This window comes from Salmo trutta, chromosome 9 (genome assembly GCF_901001165.1).
Source record: "Salmo trutta chromosome 9, fSalTru1.1, whole genome shotgun sequence".
Taxonomy (NCBI): Eukaryota; Metazoa; Chordata; class Actinopteri; order Salmoniformes; family Salmonidae; genus Salmo; species Salmo trutta.
The window spans coordinates 2,804,161-2,827,900 of record NC_042965.1 but is presented as its reverse complement, the minus strand read 5'-3'; the positions used below and the strand labels follow the sequence as shown (position 1 = coordinate 2,827,900).

Genomic DNA, 23,740 nt, shown 5'->3' with positions numbered 1-23,740 from the left:
CATTTTAATCGCCAAAGAAGAAAAAGCCTGGAAGGAGGAGAGATGACTAGAAACAATTCGGTTGACCGTTTTGTGTGGATTAATTGTCGGAGTAGAGGACCTTGTGCATTTCCGGTAAAATAACAACGTTTATATCCCAGGACAAATTAGCTAGCAACAGCAAGCTAGCTAAATAGGACAAATTAGCTAGCAACTGCAAGATAGCTAGCTAAATTTCCATACATTTTTTATGCTTTTCGACCTGTCCCCAAATTAATATTATTGGTTCAGTTTGTTTTCATATTTCAACCTGCGTGTCGTAAATAAAGTTACCCCTAGATGAGGGCCTTGGGTCAGTTTTGCATTTCACCCACTAGGATTGGTGGAGGGGAGCTCAGTAGGGGAACCTTCAGTCCAGAGGTGATTAAATGCTGCGAAACTGTCATTTAAGGACACGGTCTGAGAGTTGAGGTTTGACTTTGAGTCACAGTCCAATATTTGCATCCTCAGGTGTGCCGAAGCACATAAGAGGATTTATGTTATCAGCAGTCAGAGGAAAAGGGAATAAAAAAAAACACCCTACACAAAATGTTTCGTAAACTTTTATTTTTAGTTGATCAGCAAAAGAGGAACTGCAAAAGGGATAGTGTAAATTGATTTCAGCTGTGAAAGCTGCAGATTCTACTATATGTGATACAACCAGGACATCCTCAAATAAAGATGGTCCACAATTTATATAGTTAAAATCATTTGATAGTTTTCATCAAGGATCAAGCCATGCAAAACTATTACATTCAGCGAGCTGGAAGCATAGGCCTATTTGGGTGTGCAAAAGCCTGTAGGCCTATTCTGAGGTACATTCATAACCCGACTCCCAGACTAAAAGGAACATAATTCTGTCTCAACAAGCACATCAGATCTAATAAGATATTACTGATATTATTGCAGACTCCTATTTTACCAACAAAATAACATGGACTTGCCCAGATAGCATCTGACACTGCACATGAAGCCTAATTGGCCTTTAAGAACCTGGTCCCTGGCAGTGCCTGTCCAATGTGCTTTTTTTTGTATGTTAAAATGACAATGCACTGCTCTGAAAACAGTTTGCACCCTGCAATTTCCAGAATTGACGATGCTTGCTTATTGTGTCCCCTTTAAAATGCCAGGTGATATTGTGCAATGAGATTAATTGCTCATGACTCAAATATCATTATGAAATCCAACCATTTTGGAATGTTAGCTGTCATTGACTAGTAGGAACAATGGTAAAAGCAGGAGACAAGGGCTGTGTCCCAAATGGAACCTTAAAAAGGTCCAATGCAGCCATGTTTATCTCAATATCAAATAATTTATGGGTAACAATTAAGTACCTTACTGGGATTGTTTATTTTTTGAAAATGTTTAAATAAACAAAGATAGCTTCTTAGCAAGAATTGTGCTTGACTATCTGGGAGTGGGGAGGGGAAAACTGGAAACTAGCTGTTATTGGCAGAGAGGTTTGGAACTCTTTCAGGTGGTCTTTTCAAACTGCTCTTACACTAAAAGGGCATCATCATAATTTTCACAATTTCACAGTATTATTCCAACCTCATATTGTAGAAATATATATAAAACACAGGCAATTCATGTTTTTCACCATACTGTGCCTTTAATCCGCAAAGGGCTTTGGTCAAAAGGGAATAGGGAATAATAGGGTGTAGTTTGGGACACTAACAAGGAGTTTAGAGTGCTTGATGAGTGTGTGACCTTTTAGCTGCTGGTCCTTGTGCATGACTATTCCGAAGGCTTTCTGATGTCAGCTTGGTGATGATAATCAGCTACAGGCTGACTACAGGGTTGTCACTGTTCTGTTTACATCTCCCTGTGATGAGAACATGGGTGTGCAAAAGCTAGACAGATATCTTACTGTATTACTGTGAGAGCACTCCTTTTCAGATAAATAATAACACACAGAAAATCCACAAAAGCTGTACCTTAAACTGTCAACAAACAATTACAGGCATCTGGAAGATGCTGTAAGAAACAGTAGTTCAATGTATACAATTGTTAACAGTAAAACGTTCAAATGTATCAACATCATTCTAGGATTCCCAGGGGCCATCTCCCTTTATCTGTTCTTTAGCTCTGGTCCAGGTCATTAGTGAGCGTTTCTCCACTAACACTTTCCTTGTTGGAGGAACACGCGCTAACTCCCTGGACCAGAGATAACTGTTCACATGCTAAGACGTGGATCTATAAATACATTCAGACCCATTTCTTTATAGGAAATACTTCCCACTAAATGGAAGATATTCGTATAATTCTAAATAGCCATTTGCTGCAGGAAGACCTACTGTATAGCTACTCACATTCGGAAGATATCTTAACAACCAAAAGGGTTATGTTTAAAAGAGTCATTTCAACAAAAATGTAAACAAAAATAGCTGATTGCTTTCTCTTCAACCTATTCTGCTATGGAATACCCGGGAGTTCCTCTCTCCAACCAAATGTTCATTTGCAGGCATTCTTGTAATGAGTACACATCGCTGCTTTGAAGAAACATAGGCCTTTCGGTTAGCTACTGTACAACGTACATTCATTTACAGCAGTGACCACACTGACATACCGTATGCAGTAGCAAAACCACCAGAAGCTTATGTTGTTCGTACAGTACCAAATGGAACTTGATCCACACCTCACTCTCCTCTTATTCTTGTAACATACAGTAAATCAGCTCTGAACATAGGAGCAGCACCACTAGTTGAAGTGAGCAGGGTTAGTTAGTGTCAAGGCAACGCTTACTTATGAAAGAAATTAAAGAAAGTCGCACACCCCAATGATTTATGGGTAAAGGAAAAAACAACTGTACCCATTAAATCATGTGCAACTTAATTTTTTCCCTTCTACATGCATTCACTCCTTTCAGGAGTTGGGAGTCTGACGTGGGGGTGGTCTGCGCTCTGGAAGCCTGGATACGCCATTGATGTTGGCCTGTTTGGCCTCGTCTGGGTTTCCACCGAGGTCCTCACTCTGACCACACAGCTTCAAGGCTGTGATGAACACATCCAGGTCAAACGGGCCCCCTTGCCCCCTGGAGGGAAGCATCTGGAGGCGCTCATGGATCGACGAAGGAATCGGAGGTGACATTGACGGAGGAGAAGAGGGCAACAGAGAGGGAGGGGAGCGGGATGAGCCAGGTGGGCTGAGTGTGTCGTTCAGTCCAGCTGAGGGCCATAGGACCGGCGAACAGTAGTGGAAGAGGGGGGCGGGGAGGGGAGTGGGAGAGAGGGGCAGCAGGGGTGAAGGCAGGGGTTCCTGGGGCAGGCTGGGGGAGTGGAGGCGAGACTGAGTGCTCTCCACCCACCGAGATATCTCCTGGAACAGGTCCCCAGGCGGCTCCTCCACAGGCGGCTTCTCCACACTGGCCCCTCTAGGCTCAGGCACCGACAGCTGTCTGTTCCTCTTCCAGTGAGACAGGTCCAGGATCAGTTTGGGCTCGGAGTAGTGCTGCGGTTTGTCTTCCCTCCACGCAATCTTATCTAGATAGGAAGGAGAGCCCACTTTGTAGTCACAGGAACGGTCACAGTCCAGCTCAGTATAGGCCCCGCCCCCACAAGCACGCTCCAGAGAGGAGTGGGAGTGGTCCAGGAAGCGCTCGGCAGAGCTGCTGTTGGAATACTTGCGAGGGTCCACCTGGGCCTCCTCCAAAAAGGGGTTAGAGCCTGCCTTGGGATCCCTCAGGACCTCCTCCTCTGGGTCACCCACCTCCGAGACCCCAGGCAAGCACTGACACCCACCCTGCTGCTGCCAGCACAAGTCTGATGACACGCTGGTCTCATACCTGCACAGTGGAATCAAAGTGCTTGTCAATGAAACATCTAAGTTGCCATTTCGATCTATTGTTGTGAAGAAAATGTTTGTTGTCTTTATACCATTACATTTTCTCCTAATTTGTCTACATACGTGCACACGTGCACACACACACACACACACACACAAAATGAAAGAAATTAATACGAAACTGAAATCACCTGGTAGACACTACAAATTATATTGAACAAAAATATAAAACGCAACATGTAAAGTGCTGGTCACATGTTTCATGAGCTGAAATAAAAGATCCCAGAAATGTTCCATACGCACAAAAAGCGTATTTCTCTCATTTTGTGCAAGATTTTGTTTACATCCCTGTTAGTGAGCATTTCTCCTTTGCCAAGATAATCCATCCACTTGACAGGTGTGGCATATCAAGAAGCGGATTAAACAGCATGATAATTACAAAGATGCACCTTGTCCTGGGGACAATAAAAGGTCACTCTAAAATGTGCAGTTTTGTCACACATGTGCAATTGGCATGCTGACTGCAGGAATGTCTACCAGAGCTGTTGCAAGATAATTGAATTTATTTCTCCACCATTAGCCGCCTCCATTGTTTTAGAGAATTTGGCAGTGCGTCCAACCGGCCTCAACCACAGACCACATGTAACCACGCCAGCCCAGGACCTCCACACCCGGCTTCTTTACCTGCAGGATTGTCTTAGACCAGCCACCCGGACAGCTGATGAAACTGTGGGTTTGCACAACTGAAGAATTTCTGCACAAATGGTCAGAAACCGTCTCAGGGAAACTCATCTGCATGCTTGTCGTCCTCACCAGGGTATTGACCTGGCTGCAGTTCTGCGTCGTAACTGCCTTCTGTCGGCAAATGCGCAACTTCGATGCCCATTGGCATGTTGGACAAGTGTGCTCTTCACGGCTGAATCCCAGATTCAACTGTACCGGGCAGATGGCAGACCGTGCATGGCGTCGTGTGGACGAGCAGTTCTTCCACGGCCTGCATACTCAGACATTTCACCCATTGAGCATGTTTGGGATGCTTCGGATCGACGTGTACGAAAGCGTGTTGCAGTTCCCACTAATATCCAGCAACTTCACACAGACATTGAAGAGGAGTGGGACATTCCACAGGCCAAAATCAACAGCCTGATCAACTCTATGCAAAGGAGATGTGTCGCACTGCAAGAGGCAATGGTGGTCACAAAAGATACTGACAGGGGCGTGGATCAGAATTTTTTTTTTTTAAGTTATCTGTGACCAACAGATGCATATCTCTATTCACGGTCATGTGAAATCCATAGATTATTGAATTTATTTAAATTGACTGATTTCCTTATATTAACTGTAACTCAGTAAAATCGTTGAAATTGTTGCAGGTTGCGTTTCTATTTTTGTTGAATGTACTACAACAGAATAAACAACTTGGCTTAAAGAGGGCAACAGCAGCATTCAGGTTAAGTGTCTGCCGGGAGATTTAATTAAGAGTAGAATGAATTAGCTTCTATATATAACATCCATGCAACATTTTATTCAGCTACATCTTACTCAACTTTATTTATACTTTTCTTTGGTGTATTTATTGTGCACAGCATGTCACAGTTCCTTTCATAATCTCTTTCTGTTGCTTTGCTGTGTTGTTTTTCACTAAGTCTGTTTGCTGCTATGTGTCTCTGTGTGAATCTTAGCTGACACCATAGAATTAAATAGAAATGAATGACATAATACTATATGAACTCAGCAAAAAAGAAACCTCTCCTCTCACTGTCAACTATGTTAATTTTCAGCAAACGTGTAAATATTTGTATGAACATAAGATTCAACATCTGAGACAAACTGGACAAGTTCCACAGACTTGTCACTAACAGAAATTGAATGTGTCCCTGAACAAAGGGGGGGGGGATCAAAATCAAAAGTAACAGTCAGTATCTGGTGTGGCCACCAGCTGCATTAAGTACTGCAGTGCATCTCCTCCTCATGGACTGCACCAGATTTGCCAGTTCTTGCTGTGAGATGTCACCCCACTCTTCCACCAAGGCACCTGCAAGTTCCAGAACATTTCTGGGGGGGAATTGCCCTAGCCCTCACCCTCCGATCCAACAGGTCCCAGACGTGCTCAATGGGATTGAGATCCGGGCTCTTCGCTGGCCATGGCAGATCACTGACATACCTGTCTTGCAGGAAATCACACACAGAGAGAGCACTATGGCTGGTGGCATTGTCATGTTGGAGGGTTATGTCAGGATGAGACTGCAGGAAGGGTACCACATGAGAGAGGAGGATGTCTTCCCTGTAACGCACAGCGTTAAGATTGCCTGCAATGACAACAAGCTCAGTCCGATGATGCTGTGACACATCGCCCCAGACCATGACGGACCCTCCACCTCCAAATAAATCCCGCTCCAGAGTACAGGCCTCTGTGTAACGCTCATTCCTTCGACGATAAACGCAAATCTGTCCATCACCCCTGGTGTGACAAAACTGCGACTCGTCAGTGAAGAGCACTTTTTGCCAGTCCTGTCTGGTCCAGCGACGGTGGGTTTGTGCCCGTAGGCGACGTGGTTGCCAGTGATCACTGGTGAGGACCTGCCTTACAACAGGTCTACAAGCCCTCAGTCCAGCTTCTCTCAGCCTATTGCGGACAGTCTGAGCACTGATGGAGGGATTGTGCATTCCTGGTGTAACTCGGGAAGTTGTTGTTGCCATCCCGTACTTGTCCCGCAGGTGTGATGTTCAGATGTACTGATCCTGTGCAGGTGTTGTTACACGTGGTCTGCCACTGCGAGGACAATCAGCTGTCCGTCCTGTCTTCCTGTAGCGCTGTCTTAGGCGTCTCACAGTGCGAACATTGCAATTTATTGCCCTGGCCACATCTGCAGTCCTCATGCTCCCTTGCAGCATGCCTAAGGCACGTTCATGCAGATGAGTGGGGACCCTGGGCATCTTTCTTTTGGTGTTTTTCAGAGTCAGTAGAAAGGCCTCTTTAGTGTCCTAAGTTTTCATAACTGTGACCTTAATTGCCTACCGTCTGTAAGCTGTTAGTGTCTTAACGACCGTTCCACAGGTGCATGTTCATTAATTGTTTATGGTTCATTGAACAAGCATGGGAAACAGTGTTAAAACCCTTTACAATGAAGATCTGTGAAGTTATTTGGATTTTTACAAATTATCTTTGAAAGACAGGGTCCTGAAAAAGGGACTTTTTTTGTTTTGTTGTTGCTGAGTTTAGATGCATCTCTATGGCTGACACACACTATCCTGGTCCCATATCTGTTTGTGCTATCATGTCAACTCCTTGTCACTAGTTGACATGACAGCACAAACAGATCTGGGACCAGGCTAGACACACACCTGTCCCAGTGAGAGCTAAAGGCCTGGCTGTGACTGTGGCCAGGCTCCGTGATTAGGCTATCATCCAGCTCGTCCTCTATGCGGAAGGGCTGGGGCGACATGGGCTCGTCCTGAGGAAATGAGTACTGCTGCAGGAAGGGATGGGACAGGGCCGCTTCTGCCGTCAACCGGTCCATGGGGTTAAAGGTCAAGATACGCTCCAGAAAATCAATGGCTAGTGGAGAAAGAGACGTGAACGGAGAATAGAAAATGGTTTCAAATTATGTGCATACATGGCTGCAAGTAATGCCATATCGCATCAGGAATAAATATTTTTTTCTCTAGGAATAGTAGGCAACAAGTTAGTTAGACACGTGTGTTCGTAATTTTTAGCATAAAACAGTTATCGTTTAAGGGAGAACAAAGGCTCCATCTAATTCTACACCCTCACCATCCGCCTCCACCTCAGGGACCAGCTCCCTAAATGACCTCTTGACCTTCCAGCCATGGCTGACATAAGTGGGCATGACCTGCAGAAGATCCAGGCGGTCCTCTTCCCTCAACACAGGCACCGTGTCCAGGATCAGCTGCATCTGTTCCAGTTCGTGGGCTCCTGCAGAGCAGCCAGGAGGAATCAGGCAGGAAGACACAGAGTACCAGGAGTAAAGAAGCATATCAATCAAATCATGATTCCAAAACTAGAAAAGGTCATTTTCATGAAGAAAAATGGAGGTGCCTTGTTTAACTGTCCGAAAGTATTTCTGTGGTAGAAGTTAAGAAATTGTTAAAGGCTAGTGTTGAAATTGAGGTTAACTTAGAAGTATTTTTAAAGACTGGTATTAAGATGGTTGGAGCAGGCTACTGGGAAAAGAAAAGCTGCACCCTCATGACTAACGAGCTACTGACAAGGTCATGGACCACATACCTTTATCCAGACCTAATTATTCAGTATCTGTACATGACCAAATTAATATTAAACAATGACACCAAAAGCCTAAAGAAACTGTCTTAAAATGCTTATATAATGTGAGCACAAAAAGCATTTTTTTCCTGTTTTGTTTCTGTTCAAGTCTCCAAATGATCGGTTTTTCTTTCAACTTCAGCCAGTGTAATCGTAACAGCAGTGGGAGCTATAATGACACTGTCACTGCGAGACAGCATAAAAGCTCAGCTCTGTCCCAACTGGCACCCTATTTCCTATAGTGCACTACTTTTAACCCTGGTAAAAAGAAAATGTGTGCACTACATAGGAAGTAGGGTGCCATTTGGGAGACACCCATATCCTGGATCATTTTGCTTCTAATAATTACTCTTATTGACACTGTTAAGCAGGTCGGATAGAGAACAGACATGCAAATGGACATTTCTGTATTATACATCCCTGTAAACAATGTATACCATCTCTTCACAACATCAAAAAGATCCTGGACAGACAAATATACTGTACTGCCCAACAGCATAAAAACAAAATGGGCACTACCCAGTTTATCTGAATCATTAAATCTCTCATATCATATTCATATCCACGCCTCTCCACTTCAATAGACCTCTTACCTGCAAAGAGCATGCGTCCCGTTAGCATCTCTGCGAGGATGCAGCCAGCTGCCCACATATCGATGGCCTTGGTGTAGTTGTTGGGAGAGAGCAACAGGCGTGGAGACCGGTACCATTTAGTCACCAAGCCCTCTGACAGGTAGCCCTGACCAACACACACAGACAACAGCACACACAGGGTAAGCATAACAAGTCAATTAATACGTAGAAGGTTCTCTAACTTTGTACATTTTTAATGGCTCTTTTGCTAAGATATTTTGAGGGCATTTTTACAGCTGCCCCCAATTGTTTACGCTCACACTTTACGGGTAGGCTATACAAGACAGTATTCTTCTTCATGTCAGTTACAATGTTGAGAAATATATCCAAGTATGGTGGAACAGAATGTCAGAGAAAAAGCGTTTGTGAAAATGTATTACTGCACCTTCCTCCTTTGAAGTGGTCCTCTTTCACTATTCTGCCTAATGACGCACCGGCTTCATCTCGTTAGAGCAGCACGACTTCACCACTTTATCGCCTCTTTTTTTATTTAGAACATCCATTAAACCCACACAAATCATTTGCTTTACTATCATTGTGGGGACTTGAAACTGATTTCCATTCAAAATCATAACCATAAACCTAACTATAATTGTCCCCCTAACCCTAAACCTAACCCCTAAGCCTAAAATAGCCTTCGTCTTCATGGCGACCAGGGAAATGTCCCCATGAGGGAGAATTTTCATGTTTTACAATCCTTGTGGTGACTTTTCCGGTACCCCACACACACCTGATAGACGTAGAGAGATGAGATTATGAAAAACACAGCCACTGGACTGAGACCAACATCCACTGCGACCAACCTCTGCAGGATCTTGAATTGAATTTGATTATTGCATTACACAACCCCAGTGCAAGGCAAGCATCCCCTGTCCTCTCTGTCCCTCCACTCTCTGCCAATGGTTAACGGAGCACTGTTCAATGTTTGATGAGAAGCAGCTGAGACAGCCTTAGGACCACACAACCTCCCCCTCTCTCTCCAACTCTCCTTCGTTTCACTCCTCCCTCCCTCCCTCTCACATACACCCTCCATCCTTCTCTCCTTTCTCACCTCCTCCCACTCTCCAGGTGTTTAATAATTAAATAGGGTTAGCTCAGCAGGCGGAGAGATTCAGTTAGGCCTCCTCCTATACCCTTTGCTGCAGCCCCTCTTCTGTGACTAAGCAACCTGTCAAATCTCTGCTTATTGTCCAAAAGCACAGTTTAGTCAGTCACTGATTGTTCCAAAAATCAGATTTACAATTATAGGTGCATTGTTGCCGTTACTATAGGCCCTGGTCAAAAGTAGTCCACTTAATAGGGAATACGATTCAATTTGGGACACATCCTATGTCTATATTTGACAGTAACGAAATGTTGTTAGGCGTTGTTAGCACTTCAAATCAAAGCATCTGTCATTATGACAAATTTGGCAACAAAAAAAATGGTATAGCACCATTGAGGAGAGATTGGCACTGATAATGAAAACAAACGTAATGCTTAAGGAAACCTGACAACCCTCTGTCACAGGCTGACATGCTTACTTTCACGAGCGCAGCGGCACACTCACAGGTCAATTGAAACGATATGAACAATTCAAACAGCCTGTCAAATTCCTCTCCACGTCGGAGGCTGACGACAAATCCCTGACGTCTTTTCGTTGTTGTGTCTGCTGCTAAGGTCTTTGCAACTTTACATTTAGGATGAAATATTCTTCAAATGGTGGCACTATCATGCATCCTCCACATTTACCAAACAAGGACTAGTGAGCATTGGCCTGTCAGCCTCTCTCTATAGAATAACTATCTTCAAAGTAATGACTCCCCTTGTCCTCTTGTAGGGAGGTCGGCTGGATTAGTTTTCCCTTCAATATGTGACCATGACTCTGGATTGGTCAAGGACTGGATCTCCGTCACTCTGTTCGCGACAAACTGTTTCCATTTCTGAGCTGAGCTGCAAATCCAATGTAGCACGATCATCGAGTCTGTCCACATCTTGATCTGTTTTTCTTCCATTTTCAGTGTGGTCATCAGGTTGTTTGCTAGTCTCGCTCCAATCACAGCTCCCATGAGCTCCAGGCGTGGCAGCGTCATTTTCTTGAGTGGGGCTACCCTGGACTTGGATGCGACTAGACTTGTTGTTTCCCGGTCTTGTGATTCACCTTGCAAGTAAGCTACTGCACCGTAAGCCCTTTCACTTGCATCACAGACACGTGTAGTTTCAGGGTGTGGCTGTTCTGTGGTCGCATGTCTGTTCTGTACCACCTTGGTATGGTGAGCTGGTGTAACTGGGGTAGTTCTGAACACCACTGTTGCCATTCTCGTGTCAGATCAGGTGGTAATTCTTCGTCCCAGCTGAGTCCCCTCTCCCACATTTCCTGGAACATGCACTTGATCCTGATGGTGAAGGGGGTCAGGAAACCAAGAGGGTCGAAGATGCGTGCAGACGACTGCAGAACACTTCTCTTTGTGTTTTCCTTTTGATTTAGAATGCTCAGTAGCGGCCTGAGGTCAAACACAAAGTCATCTGTTTCCGGTCTCCAAACTAAACCTAAAACCTTCAGCACTACTCCTTGTGTTTCTAGCGTCAACGGGTGGTCAGTTGTCATACTCTTCTCCCATTTTATTTTCAATTCAGGAGAGTTGGTCATCCACTTGCAGAGGTCCATGCCTGCAATCGACAGCATTCGCGTTGCAGTTGTTGTCACAAGGTAAGCCTCTTCAACATTGTGTGAACTTGCAATGAAGTCATCTACATAGAGTGACTCTCTCAGTATCTCTACAACTTCTGGTTGTTCTGTTTCATATTGTTTCAGGTGCTTCCTGATTGTAGCTGCCAGCAAGAATGGACTTGGGGAAGCTCCAAATACCACTCTTTTCATCCTCAGCACACGCAGCTCCTCTTCATCTTCTCCCCTTGGTGGGCCGGTGAGCCATAGAAATCTCACGGCGTCTCTGTCTCTCTCTGCTAGGGATATCTGCAGGAAAGCCTTCTTGATGTCTGCCATGAATGCGATCTCATGTAGTCTGAACTTTATCAGAACGCTGAGCAGATCCACATTCAGGTTCGGTCCTGTGAGTAGACAGTCATTGAGGGATGGACAGCCATCTTCATGGGATGAGGCATCAAACACCACTCTGTTTTGTCGTCACCTTATCTTCTCGGAGTACTGCATGGTGAGGTAAGTAGTATTTTACGTTGTCTGCGCTTGATGCGTTGTCCTTGGGCACGTCCTCTGCCATATCCTGTTGTAAGTAGTCCTCTACTACTTCCTTGTATCTGCTGTACAACGTCACATCCTTCTTCAGTCTTTTCTTCAGACCTTCAAACCGTGTCTTGGAGTTCTGGCATTTCTCGTTTCCATGGCAACTCCACGTGGTATCGCCCATCTTTGAAGGTGGTTGTTTCCTCGAACTTCTGTAGAGCCTCGTTTTCCTCTGTGTTTTCTCGCTTATAATACCCAGAGACTCATCTCCCAGAATGCATGAGCTCATGTTGAATCTGTTCACCAGGAACCTTCATCACAGCTGTGCACACTTGTGGAGTTTCAATTGCCTCTCTCTCTATTCTCTGCTGTTTGTCCCAGACATTCTCCAAGATGACTTTCACTATGTTGCGTTGGGACGTTGCTGGAGCAGAGGAGCCAAACGTGTGAAGAGTGAGTGCTTCTTGTCTGATTACTGGTAGCTTCAAGCCCTTCACAAGGTTTTCATGTATGAAGCTTCTCTGACTGCCTCCATCTAGTAAGCAACGAGCGATCTTCCTGCCCGATGGGCCTTCTACCCATGCCTTTGCCGTTTGTAGCAACACAGTGTTCTGTCCATCTGGTTTCATCTTCACTGAATGGGGAATAACTGAGGAAACAACAGCATCTGTAGAAACAGTAGGAGGTTGCACCTCACTCCTCTTACTGGTACACACAGCAATGTGATGTCTGCTTCCACATGTTGCACATGACACATCTTTGACTTTACAGAATTTTGCTATGTGTTTCTGTCCTAAACATACAAAGCATCTTCCCATTTTCTTTAGTTTCTCTTTGCGTGTAGTAATATTGTGGTCAGGGCAGTTTTCTGATTTGTGGTCTACACTGTCACAGAATAGACAGTTTTGTTCCTTCTGGCTGGCTGTATGCAGTGCCGCAGCAGATGGCATGTTGGGTCTTTTTGTTTTCATGTCATTGGAGGAGCATGACTTGTTCCATGGTTTGCTCTCTTTCTGTTGGTTGCATGAACTTGTCATTTGTAGCGCTCTCTCCCTGCTCTGAACCTCCTTCTGTAGGAGGTTCGACCTTCGCCTCTCCCGAGTCCATACGGGAGTTGCAGCGATGAGACAATTGGATACCACGAAATTGGGGAGATAAAGGGGTAAAACGTTGCTGTTTTTTAAACGCTACTAATCTCTCCACCATTCCTAACCGCCAGTATTGGGACCGAGTGACGGTAACAGGAAGGTGTCAGAAGGTTGCTGCTTATCAACCGTTAGGACCCAAAGTCTACACTGTAACGAGGCTGTTCACAAAGGGGTGGGGTGTAGATCGGCCTTGGGATGAGAGATGTGTACCTCACCTGAGCATGGAAGTATTATTCACAGATACCGACTGTAGCAGAACATTGGATGTCATTGGAGATGGTGGTGGCTAGAAAACCGGGTAGGAATTGGGAAACAGGTAAGGGGTATCTGAAAGATTTAGTTCTAGATCTAATCGGTGAACCACAAAAGGCAATAGGAGATCAGGAGCAGGAAACATATTCAATGTAATAGCTATTCTAAATGGCAGTTGCTGTAAGGACAGTAACAGAGGGAGCAGTAGTAGTGGTGAAGCATGCTATAGTAACAGCATGGAACTGAACTACGGCGCATCTTGAAGTATGCATCATGGGCAGTGTTAGTGGTGGGGGGGGCTGAAGTGAGGATGATATGGTGTGGGAACACCTTTTGTAACCTGTGGCCTAACAGGGGAAGACTGGATGAATGCATGAGGAGGTTTTTTAGAACCCTGGAAGAAGCCAGGCTAAGACAGAGTGGGAATCGTCATGTTATCAAACTTTTTGGTTTGTTTGCAAATATCATTATGCATTGCTTAATGCATTACTAATAATTGTCATGTTGCGTTTTCTTTTACTTTTCACGTCTTTTGCTATAACTCTCTTAGGAACCCGAAGGAGGAAATGGAGAAAGTCAAAAGCTCCAGCTGAAATGTCACTATCAGTTGTACAACAAGAGGGGGAATAAGAGTGTGATTATAAATCAGAGGCCATAAGTCTCGGAGGTATAAACATACTCAGTTGATTTCTAAGTCATTTCAAAGTTTATATGTTGAACAGTATGGAGTTACTATTCAAAACTAAGGGAGTCTAGCTTGAAATACACTTATTCATGTTAACATAATAGAACTTATTGATTATTTTACATATATAATGAAGGTATTTGTTGGGGTCAATGGAGGGTGGATAAGAAGTAGGTGTATGGAAAGTTACTGAGTGAGGAAGGGGGAGTCCAGAAAGTTTACAATCTGTTAAAACATGGTATTGGTAAATCTCATGGCTCCTAAGGAGGGGGGCAAAGGGCAACAGTTTGGTTTCAGTCACTGATAAGGTAGGACAGCCGTGGAGTAGGGAGGAGTGAGGAATTTGGGCCAAGGTCAGGACAGATGCAGTGAGGAGGAACAGTCAGTCCTGTCACACACATACATTTACACATCCATGAATGTTCTAGCAGGAGGCTACACCAATGAGAGGAACCAATTAAGTTCCTGACTAGCAACAGAGATGTATTGGCTGTGTAGAAGTGCAAGGACTTGACTCCGGCTCGTAGGAGGGTATAAATATATGTGCTTGTGTAAACATGTCTTTGTATTTGCAGCTGTTTGACCCAGTGGGGGAATACACTTGGTTTGAGCTTTCCCTAGTCATCTAGTTTGAATTTTTACACTGTTTGTTTAGAACCTAACAAAGGGAATAGGGTGCCATTTAGGACACAGCCTGTATCGCTCTCCTCTGAATCAACACAGGCCTGTCAGAGGAGTTCAGTACTGAACATTCTGTTCCACTCAGAGAAAGAGAGAGGTAGCTAGGTACATATTATGTACATGGCTGTCTGGACTGAGGAAAAGCGACAGTGCATTCAGAAAGTAATGACCCCTTGACTTTTTCAACATTTTTGCTACGTTACAGCGTTATTCTAAAATGTTAAAATATTTTTTTCATCATCAATCTACAAACAATACCCCATAATGATGAAGCAAAAAGCAACCACTTTTTAGAAATCTTTTGAACATTTGAAATCACATTAACATAAGGATTCAGACCATTTACTCAGTACTTTGTTGAAGCACCTTTGGCAGCGATTACAGCCTAGAATCTTCTTGTGTATGACGCTACAAGCTTGGCACACCTGTATTTGGGGAGTTTCTCCCATTCTTCTCTGCAGAGCCTGTCAAGCTCTGTCAGGTTGGATGGGGAGTGTCGCTGCACAGCTATTTTCAGGTCTCTCCAGAGATGTTTGATCGGGTTCAAGTCCGGGCTCTGGCTGGGCAACTCAGGGACATTCAGAGACTTGTCCCGAAGCCACTCCTGTGTTGTATTGGCTGTGTGCTTAGGGTTCTTGTCCTGTTGGAAGGTGACCCTTCGCCTGAGGTCCTGGGCGCAGGTTGTAATCAAGGATCTCTGTACTTTGCTCCATTCATCTTTCCCTCGATCCTGACAAGTCTCCCAGTCCCTGCCGCTGAAAAACATCCCCACAGCATGATGCTACCACCACCACCATGCTTCACCATAGGGATGGTGTCAGGTTTCCTCCAGACGTGATGCTTGGCATTCAGGCCAAAGTGTTAAATCTTGGTTTCATCAGACCAGAGAATCTTGTTTTTCATGGTCTGAGAGTCTTTGTGCCTTTTGGCAAATTCCAAGTGGACTGTCATGTGCCTTTTACTGAGGAGTGGCTTCTGTCTGGCTACTCTATCATAAAGGTGGAGTGAGTGCTGCAGAGATGGTTGTCCTTCTGGAAGGTTCTCCCATCTTCACAGAGGAATTCTGGAGCTCTGTCAGAGTGCCAATTGTGTTCTTGGTCACCTCCCTGACCAAGGCCCTTCTCCCCCAATTACGTATTTTGGGCGGGCTGCCAGCTCTAGGAAGAGTCTTGCAGGTTCCAAACTGCTTACATTTAAGAATGATTGAGGCCACTGTGTTTTTGGGACCTTCAAAGCTGCAGAAATGTTTTGGTACAGTTCCCCAAACCTGTGCCTCGACACAATCCTGTCTCGGAGCTCTATGGACAATTCCTTCGACCTCATGGCTTGGTTTTTGCTCTGACATGCACTGTCAACTGTGGGACCTCAAAAGTATTCACCCCCTTGGTATTTTCCCTATTTTGTTGCATTAAAACCTGCAATTTAAATAGATTTTTATTTGGATTTCATGTAATGGACATACAGAAAATAGTCCAAATTAATGAAGTGATATGATTTATTTATTTATTTATTTATTTATTAAACGTAAAAGTGGTGCATGCATATGCATTCACCCCCTTTGCTATGAAGCCCCTAAATAATATCTGGTGCAACCAATTACCTTCAGAAGTCTCATAATTAGTTAAATAAAGTCCACCTGTGTGCAATCTAAGTGTCACATGATCTGTCACATGATCTCAGTATATATATATATATATATATATATATATATATATATATATATATATATATATATATTTATTTTCACCTGCTCTGAAAAGCCCCAGAGTCTGCAACACCACTAAGCAAGGGGTACCACCAAGCAAGCGGCACCATGAAGACCAAGGAGCTCTCCAAACCGGTCAGGGACAAAGTTGTGGAGATGTATAGATCAGGGTTGGGTTATAAAAAAATATCTGAAAGTTTGAACATCCCACGGAGCACCATTAAATCCATTATTAAAAAATGGAAAGAATATGGCACCACAACAAACCTGCCAAGAGAGGGCCGCCCACCAAAACTCACAGACCAGGCAAGGAGGGCATTAATCAGAGAGGCAACAAAAGAGACCAAAGATAACCCTGAAGGAGCTGCAAAGCTCCACAGCGGATATTGGAGTATCTGTCCATAGGACCACTTTAAGCTGTACACTCCACAGTGCTGGGCTTTACGGAAGAGTGGCCAGAAAAAGCCATTGCTCAAAGAACGAAATAAGAAAACACGTTTGGTGTTCGCCAAAAGGCATGTGGGAGACTCCCCAAACATATGGAAGAAGGTACTCTGATCAGATGAGACTAAAATTTTGCTTTTTGGCCATCAAGGAAAACGCTATGCCTGGCGCAAACCCAACACCTCTCATCACCCCGAGAACACCATCCCCACAGTGAAGCATGGTGGTGGCAGCATCATGCTGTGGGGATGTTTTTCATCGTCAGGGACTGGGAAACTGGTCAGAATTGAAGGAATGATGGATGGCGCTAATTCTTGAGGGAAACCTGTTTCAGTCTTCCAGAGATTTGAGACTGGGACAGAGGTTCACCTTCCAGCAGGACAATGACCCTAAGCATACTGCTAAAGCAACACTCGAGTGGTTTAAGGGTAAACATTTAAATATCTTGGAATGGTCTAGTAAAAGCACAGACCTCAATCCAATTGAGAATCTGTGGTTATGACTTAAAGATTGCTGTACACCAGCAGGAATCCATTCAACTTGAAGGAGCTGGAGCAGTTTTGCCTTGAAGAATGGGCAAAAATCCCAGTGGCTAGATGTGCCAAGCTTATAGAGACATATCCCAAGAACTGTAATTGCTACAAAAGGTGGCTCTACAAAGTATTGACTTTGTCTTATTTATTGTTTGTTTCACAATAAAAAATATTTAGCATCTTCAAAGTGGTAGGCATGTTGTGTAAATCAAATGGTACAAACCCCCAAGAAATATATTTTAATTCCAGGTTGTAAGGCAACAAAATAGGAAAAATGCCAAGGGGGGTGAATACTTTCGCAAGGCACTGTATAGACAGGTGTGTGCCTTTCCAAATCATGTCCAATCAATTGCATTTGCCACAGGTGGACTCCAACCAAGTTGTAGAAACATCTCAAGGATGATCAATGGAAACAGGATGCACCTGAGCTCAATTTTTAAGTCTCAAAGCAAAGGGTCTAAATACTTTCCAAATGCACTGTATGTGAACAGACGTTGTTCGAACATGAGGGAACGAAGGCAGGCTGAATGAAACAGGGAGAGCAAGGTTGTGTCCCAAATGACACCCCATTCCCAATACAGTGCATTACTTTGGACCAGGATCCAAAGGGCATTATGTAGGTATTAGGGTGCCATTTGGAACACAACCTTGCTCTTCCTGTTCCATTCAGCCTCCCCTCGTTCCCTTATGTCCGAACAACGTCTATTCACATAGCTACTCTGAACTCCTCTGACAGGCCTGTGTTGATTCAGAGGAGAGACATAAAAGGTTATTTTCCTGCTTCCTAATAGGAATAGTCCCAGGTTATTCCATCTTTTCACTCTAGCATCCATACAACCTGATTTTTATCCTGACAAAGGCGTAAGGGTTTGTTGTCCAAATCAGCTGTTGCAACTAACACATTTCACCCATACTCTGATAATGGGTAAGCGAGGCCAGGCCAGATGTGTAGTTGATACACTGACTACTCTATAGCTGGCCTGTCTCAGCCCAACTATGCACAATCCACTGCATAAGAGCAGCATAGATGCTTTTTTTTGCTCGACTTCACGCAGAGCACAGCACTGCCCATTGTTATTTTGGCTACACTCCTGCTCACAGCCTGAGCCATCTCTTTCCCCTGTCTACACCGTGCTGCCCCGAGATCAGATCACTGGGTCTGGGCCCGGCCAGGACAAAGCTCCCCTTCCACTGGGCCCTCGCTGGGCTACTAGTGTTACAGTGTTCCACCACAATAATAAAGCAGTACAATAGATCAGTACATTGTCACATGAATCTCCCAGAAGCTTATCCCCAAAAAACAGACAGGGAAATCATTCTATTTGATTACTGGGTAACTTAAAATCGGGTTAGGTTATGAAAGCGCATCTCTAGCACTAGCTATAGACGGATGATAATGCAGTCATTTCCATTTATGCAAAGCAGAGAATCATCAAAGTCTACACAAGGCAACAGAGTTGATGCAAGGATATATTCATACACGCACCACGACCACACAGAAACATGCACAAAGAGGCATCTTAATATGGGTAGAATGCTGTATCGTTAAGAAATGCAGTACAATTGTCGTTTTTTTAAGTCTCTGCCTTACATGTTTTTCCCTAGCTTTTTCTGGTCAGGTCACATGGTTAGGAAAAACTCCTGGGCCCTAATTCATGAAGCGTCTTAAGAGTGCTGATCTAGGATAAATTTTGCATTTCAGATAATGAATACAACATGGACAGCTGGGACCTGATCCTAGACCAGAACTCCTACTCTGAGGCTTTATGAATACTGACCCCGAGCTAGCTGTTCCCTTCTAACTGCAGCCCACTTTAACTGTAGTCTCACCTTATGGGAGTAGTGTGGGTCAACGATTCTGGCCAGGCCAAAGTCGCCGATCTTGAGCAGTAACTGGTCTGTGTTGAGGAAGATGTTCGCTGGTTTGAGGTCGCGGTGCAGCACGTTGGCTGAGTGGATGAACTTGAGGCCTCGAAGGAGCTGGTAGAAGAGCAGAGTGGTGTGCCCGCTAGGAAGTGGCCCCTGCTCCAGCAGGTGAGCTAGGTCCATCTCCATGCACTCCTGGACGATGTACAGGGCGCTCAGCTGGGCCGGGTCGCGATGAAGCGGGCGGCCGTGGGGGCCCAACACCTCGTGCACGCGCACCACATTCTCGTGCTGCAGGCGCCGCGTAATCTTGACCTCCCGCAGGGCGTGCTTCACGCTGACCACGTCACGCATCACCAGCTTCTTCACAGCCACCCGTTGGCCGCTGCGCTTGTCCACAGCGGACAGAACCAGACCAGTGGTCCCGCTGCCCAGGGGCCGGGGGTCTATGAAGACGTCCCCCAGGTCAAAGCCGTGGAGGAACAGTGGGGAGTCCTGTTTGGCCATGGCTCAGGGGACCTCCACCAGTTATTGCATGACGAGGTAAAAAAATCTGAAAGGATGGTACATGATTTGACAAAGCAAATAAAAGGAACTGGAGTCATACATACACATAAGAAAATAATCCCATCTGTAAAATGGTCATTATTTCAAATAGAAATGTGTTTTATAATAGCATAGATCAACATGCATGGATTGAATTGCTTTTCCTGGAATAAGCTCCATAGAATTTCAAGTGTATCACTCTTGAACAAAGTGAATATAACAACGTGTACAGTAGTCAAGCTTGTTCCATCTACCTCAGATATCAGAGATAGTAGAGCAAGTGATGAGACTCTACACCCCGGTGCAGGGCACGTGTTGCCATAGCAACGCCCCAACTGTGCCTGCTACAGATAGAAGCATGGGATGGCAGAGGCAGACACTCGGTACTGGTCTCTAATCCTAGCTGAGCGATCCCAGCTCAACTCCCCCTGGGGAAATGAGCCGAGAGTTACATTCACAGAGATTGTAGTGGATCCCGCTCCTTCCATAGCAGTCTATCAGTCAATTAGTAACCCGCCCATTCAGTCCACCCCTGGCCGATATTCCCAAACTTCCCACTCAATCCCGGTTTTGTGGCATTGAGTTAATGAGTGTCCATGGAATCCCTCAGCCTCTGGCTAGAGCTGTAGCATGGCCCTGCCTCCCTCTGGACTCTGGATACTGCTGTTTGCCACCATTACCACCTGCTGCTTCTGCGACAGAGGGGGGAGATAAAGCAAGTTATGCATGAAAAACAAAGATGATATCCTACGTGCCGCATTTTAATGTAGACTGCATGGTGATAACGCACAATTCACTTTCATTGCCTCTCATTCACACAGGACTCCTACTTGGTGTCATGTTATCCCTACCTAATATAATAGATGCAAGGAACAGATAGCTTATGTATAGGCCTACCTGATGTTTATATGGGATGTCAGAGCCCATCTACTGCATAGCATAGTCTAGTGGAAGAACAAATCTAGACATCACCACATTCTAATTATTATTTTTAACATTAAAATTACTTAATGGTTAGATATATTATATAATTATAACAAGGGGTAATAGGCAATTACTGGGGTACAAATATCACAACACAATAACAGATCATGTTTGGCCTATTAAATTCATTGACATCTGAAGCCCAGATCATTTATAAAATGAATGTGCTCCATTTGGATATTTTTGGATATAGACCTACTCAGTTCAAACCTGACAAATGTGCTCAAGAAAATGATTTTATGCCATAGCCCATCAGTAGAAAATACAAGCAAAACATAATATTTGTAAAAATGCTGACATAAAATACTGGAAAAACAGCTCCAAGTTATTAAACATTTGGAAATCTGTTACAAAATATACCCACACATAGAGATATGATTCTATACAAATGTAAGCAAGGTTTGAAATTATTACATTTAAGTCAAATATTATATCTGTTTGGGCTTCTTGCGGTCCATTTTATTTCCCATTTTTTGCCTTTTGTAACACAGGCATAAAGTCTATAGGCCTATTACATAGTTGATTAAGGTATTTGTATCACAGGAGTTTGGTGGCACCTTAATTGGGGAGGATGGGCTTGTGGTAATGGCTGGAGCGGAATCAGTGGAACGGTATCAAACACATCGTTTGATGCCAGTCCATTATCTCCGTTACATCCATTATCATTAGTCGTCCTCCCCTCAGCAGCCTCCACTGATTTGTATGTTTATTAACCAGTCTGTCTAGCCTGTAGATCCACAAGTAATAGAAGTTGTAATATATGCCAAAGAAACACTAGGCCTATGACAGAAAATATGGGATCAATTTCAGTTACCTGTTGTTATTCTATATGTTATTTATTATGGCCATTTTATAGGCTAATATTACAGTCATTAAAAATATACACTATATATACACACAAAAGTATGTGGACACCCCTTCAAATTAGTGGATTCAGCTATTTCAGCCACACCCGTTGCTGACAGGTGTATAAAAATCAAGCATACAGCCACGCAATCTCCATAGACAAACATTGGCTGTAGAATGGCTTTACTGAAGAGCTCAGTGACTTTCAACGTGGCACCGTCATAGGATGCCACCTTACCAACAAGTCAGTTTGTCAAATTTCTGGCCTGCTATAGCTGCACCGGTCAACTGTAAGTGCTGTTATTGTGAAGTGGAAACGTCTAGGAGCATCAACGGCTCAGCTGCGAAGTGGTAGGCCACACAAGCTCACAGAATGGGACTGTCGAGTGCTGAAGCACGTAAAAAAAATAGTCTGTCCTCGGTTGCAACACTCACTACCGAGTTCCAAACTTCCCTCTGGAAGCAACATAAGAACTGTTTGTCTGGAGCTTCATGAAATATGTTTCCATGGCCGAGCAGCTGCACACAAGCCTAAGATCACCATGCACAATGCCAAGCGTCGGCTGGAATGGTGTAAAGATCGCTGCCATTGGACTCTGGAGCAGTGGAAACACCTTCTCTGGAGTGATGAATCATGCTTCACCATCTGGCAGTCCGACGGACAAATCTGTGTTTGGCGGATGCCAGGAGAACGCAAACCTGCCCCAATGCATAGCGCCAACTGTAAAGTTTGATGGAGGAGGAATAATGGTCTGGGGCTGTTTTTCATGGTTCGGGCTAGGCCCCTTAGTTCATTCTAGACGATTCTGTGCTACCAACTTTATGGCAACAGTTTGGGGAAGCCCCTTTACTGTTTCAGCATGACAACGCCCCCGTGCACAATGCCAGGTCCATACAGAACGAACACCTTTTGGGATGAATTGGAAAGCCCACTGCGAGCCAGGCCTAATCGCCCAACATCAGTGCCCGACCTCACTAATGCTCTTGTGGCTGAACGGAAGCAAGTCCCCGCAGCAACATCTAGTGGAAAGCCTTACCAGAAGAGCGGAAGCTGTTGGCAGCAAATGGGGGACCAACTGTCTATCAATGCCCATTTTGGAATGAGATGTTCGACGAGCAGGTGTCCACATACTTTTGGTCATGTAGTGTTTTTTGTTGTTGTTGGTTATAGGCTAGGCTACTGTAGCACAATGCATCGGGCTGCATCACTGTGTGTGGTGGTGGCTACATTGTAACGCCCTTATCGCAACAAGAAACATTCAAAACCTCGAAAGGTAAAAACAAAAACAAAAAAGGAAAAGATGCAGTAAAAGTGTCATTCCCGAATTTCTTGGGACGTGAAAACCTCTGATGAACATGGGCCAGTAGCCAGCCTTTTGCTCAGCGAGCGTAGCGTTATCTTTATCTATCGGCCCATCCATTGAAAACTACAAAATGCACAAGCAAGAGAGCACTCACCATATAGCATATGCTAGGATGAACATCGCAGCCTGTCGCAAGAGATGGGAGGAGAAAAAAAACATCTGTGGAGGTTTTCGACAATTATCCTAGTCTATTTGACTGTCAAAAAGAAAGTATGGAATCAGTCAGCGGGACTGTGACCCAGATTGTGGTTACAGCAGGTATCCGCTAATTTGCACAAAAGTATTTATTTAGGAATAGGATACCACAATTTTTTTTTATCTGCTACGGTAGTCTGCGCACAGGCTGGTGAAGGCTGCACTATGAATTATTGAGTGGTGCTCTCTTTCTTTCGGTACTTCCCACACCGAGCGTTGTAACCTCTTCTAAAACACAAACTCCACAACGGCGCCCCCCGATATGACGTCACGTTCGCAGCTGTCAATCAATGTCTCTGACACCTGCTGAAGCGCCATCCCCTAGCCCTAGCAGAAGGAAAAAAAACTATTCTCTGATATAGCCTAGCTATATCTAACAAAATGTAATTATGAAATGGTCTATGTTTGCACGCAATACAATGGCTATGTGTATCCTTAATCCAAAACCAATTCCACCGAGAATAGAAGTGTCACTCATGATTCTCATATGATCTCACTTAGACCACAGCCCTTCAGTCAACCATTCAGTTATACCAGGAAGGAACACAAGTCCAGAATGTAACTGATTAACTTTCCTAATATTGAGTTG

The 23,740-nt window shown here is 44.4% G+C and overlaps 1 protein-coding gene across 2 annotated transcripts; it reads right to left on the bottom strand.

Moving 5' to 3' along the window:
• Nucleotides 1–568: 568 nt before the first annotated feature.
• On the bottom strand, nucleotides 569–23,404 carry LOC115199730 (mitogen-activated protein kinase 4). Of its 2 annotated transcripts, none has more exons than XM_029762114.1 (7): nucleotides 23,051–23,404; nucleotides 20,017–20,454; nucleotides 19,181–19,769; nucleotides 8,680–8,824; nucleotides 7,577–7,738; nucleotides 7,147–7,360; nucleotides 569–3,802 (listed from the first exon to the last, which is right to left on the bottom strand). In XM_029762114.1, the coding sequence occupies exons 3-7, from the start codon at nucleotides 19,721–19,723 to the stop codon at nucleotides 2,884–2,886; spliced, it is 1,983 nt and encodes a 660-aa protein (XP_029617974.1). In that variant the 5' UTR covers nucleotides 19,724–19,769; nucleotides 20,017–20,454; nucleotides 23,051–23,404; the 3' UTR covers nucleotides 569–2,883. The 2 variants fall into 2 exon arrangements, with proteins under 2 accessions (XP_029617974.1, XP_029617975.1); XM_029762115.1 differs by having other exon boundaries at nucleotides 20,017–20,448.
• Nucleotides 23,405–23,740: the final 336 nt, after the last annotated feature.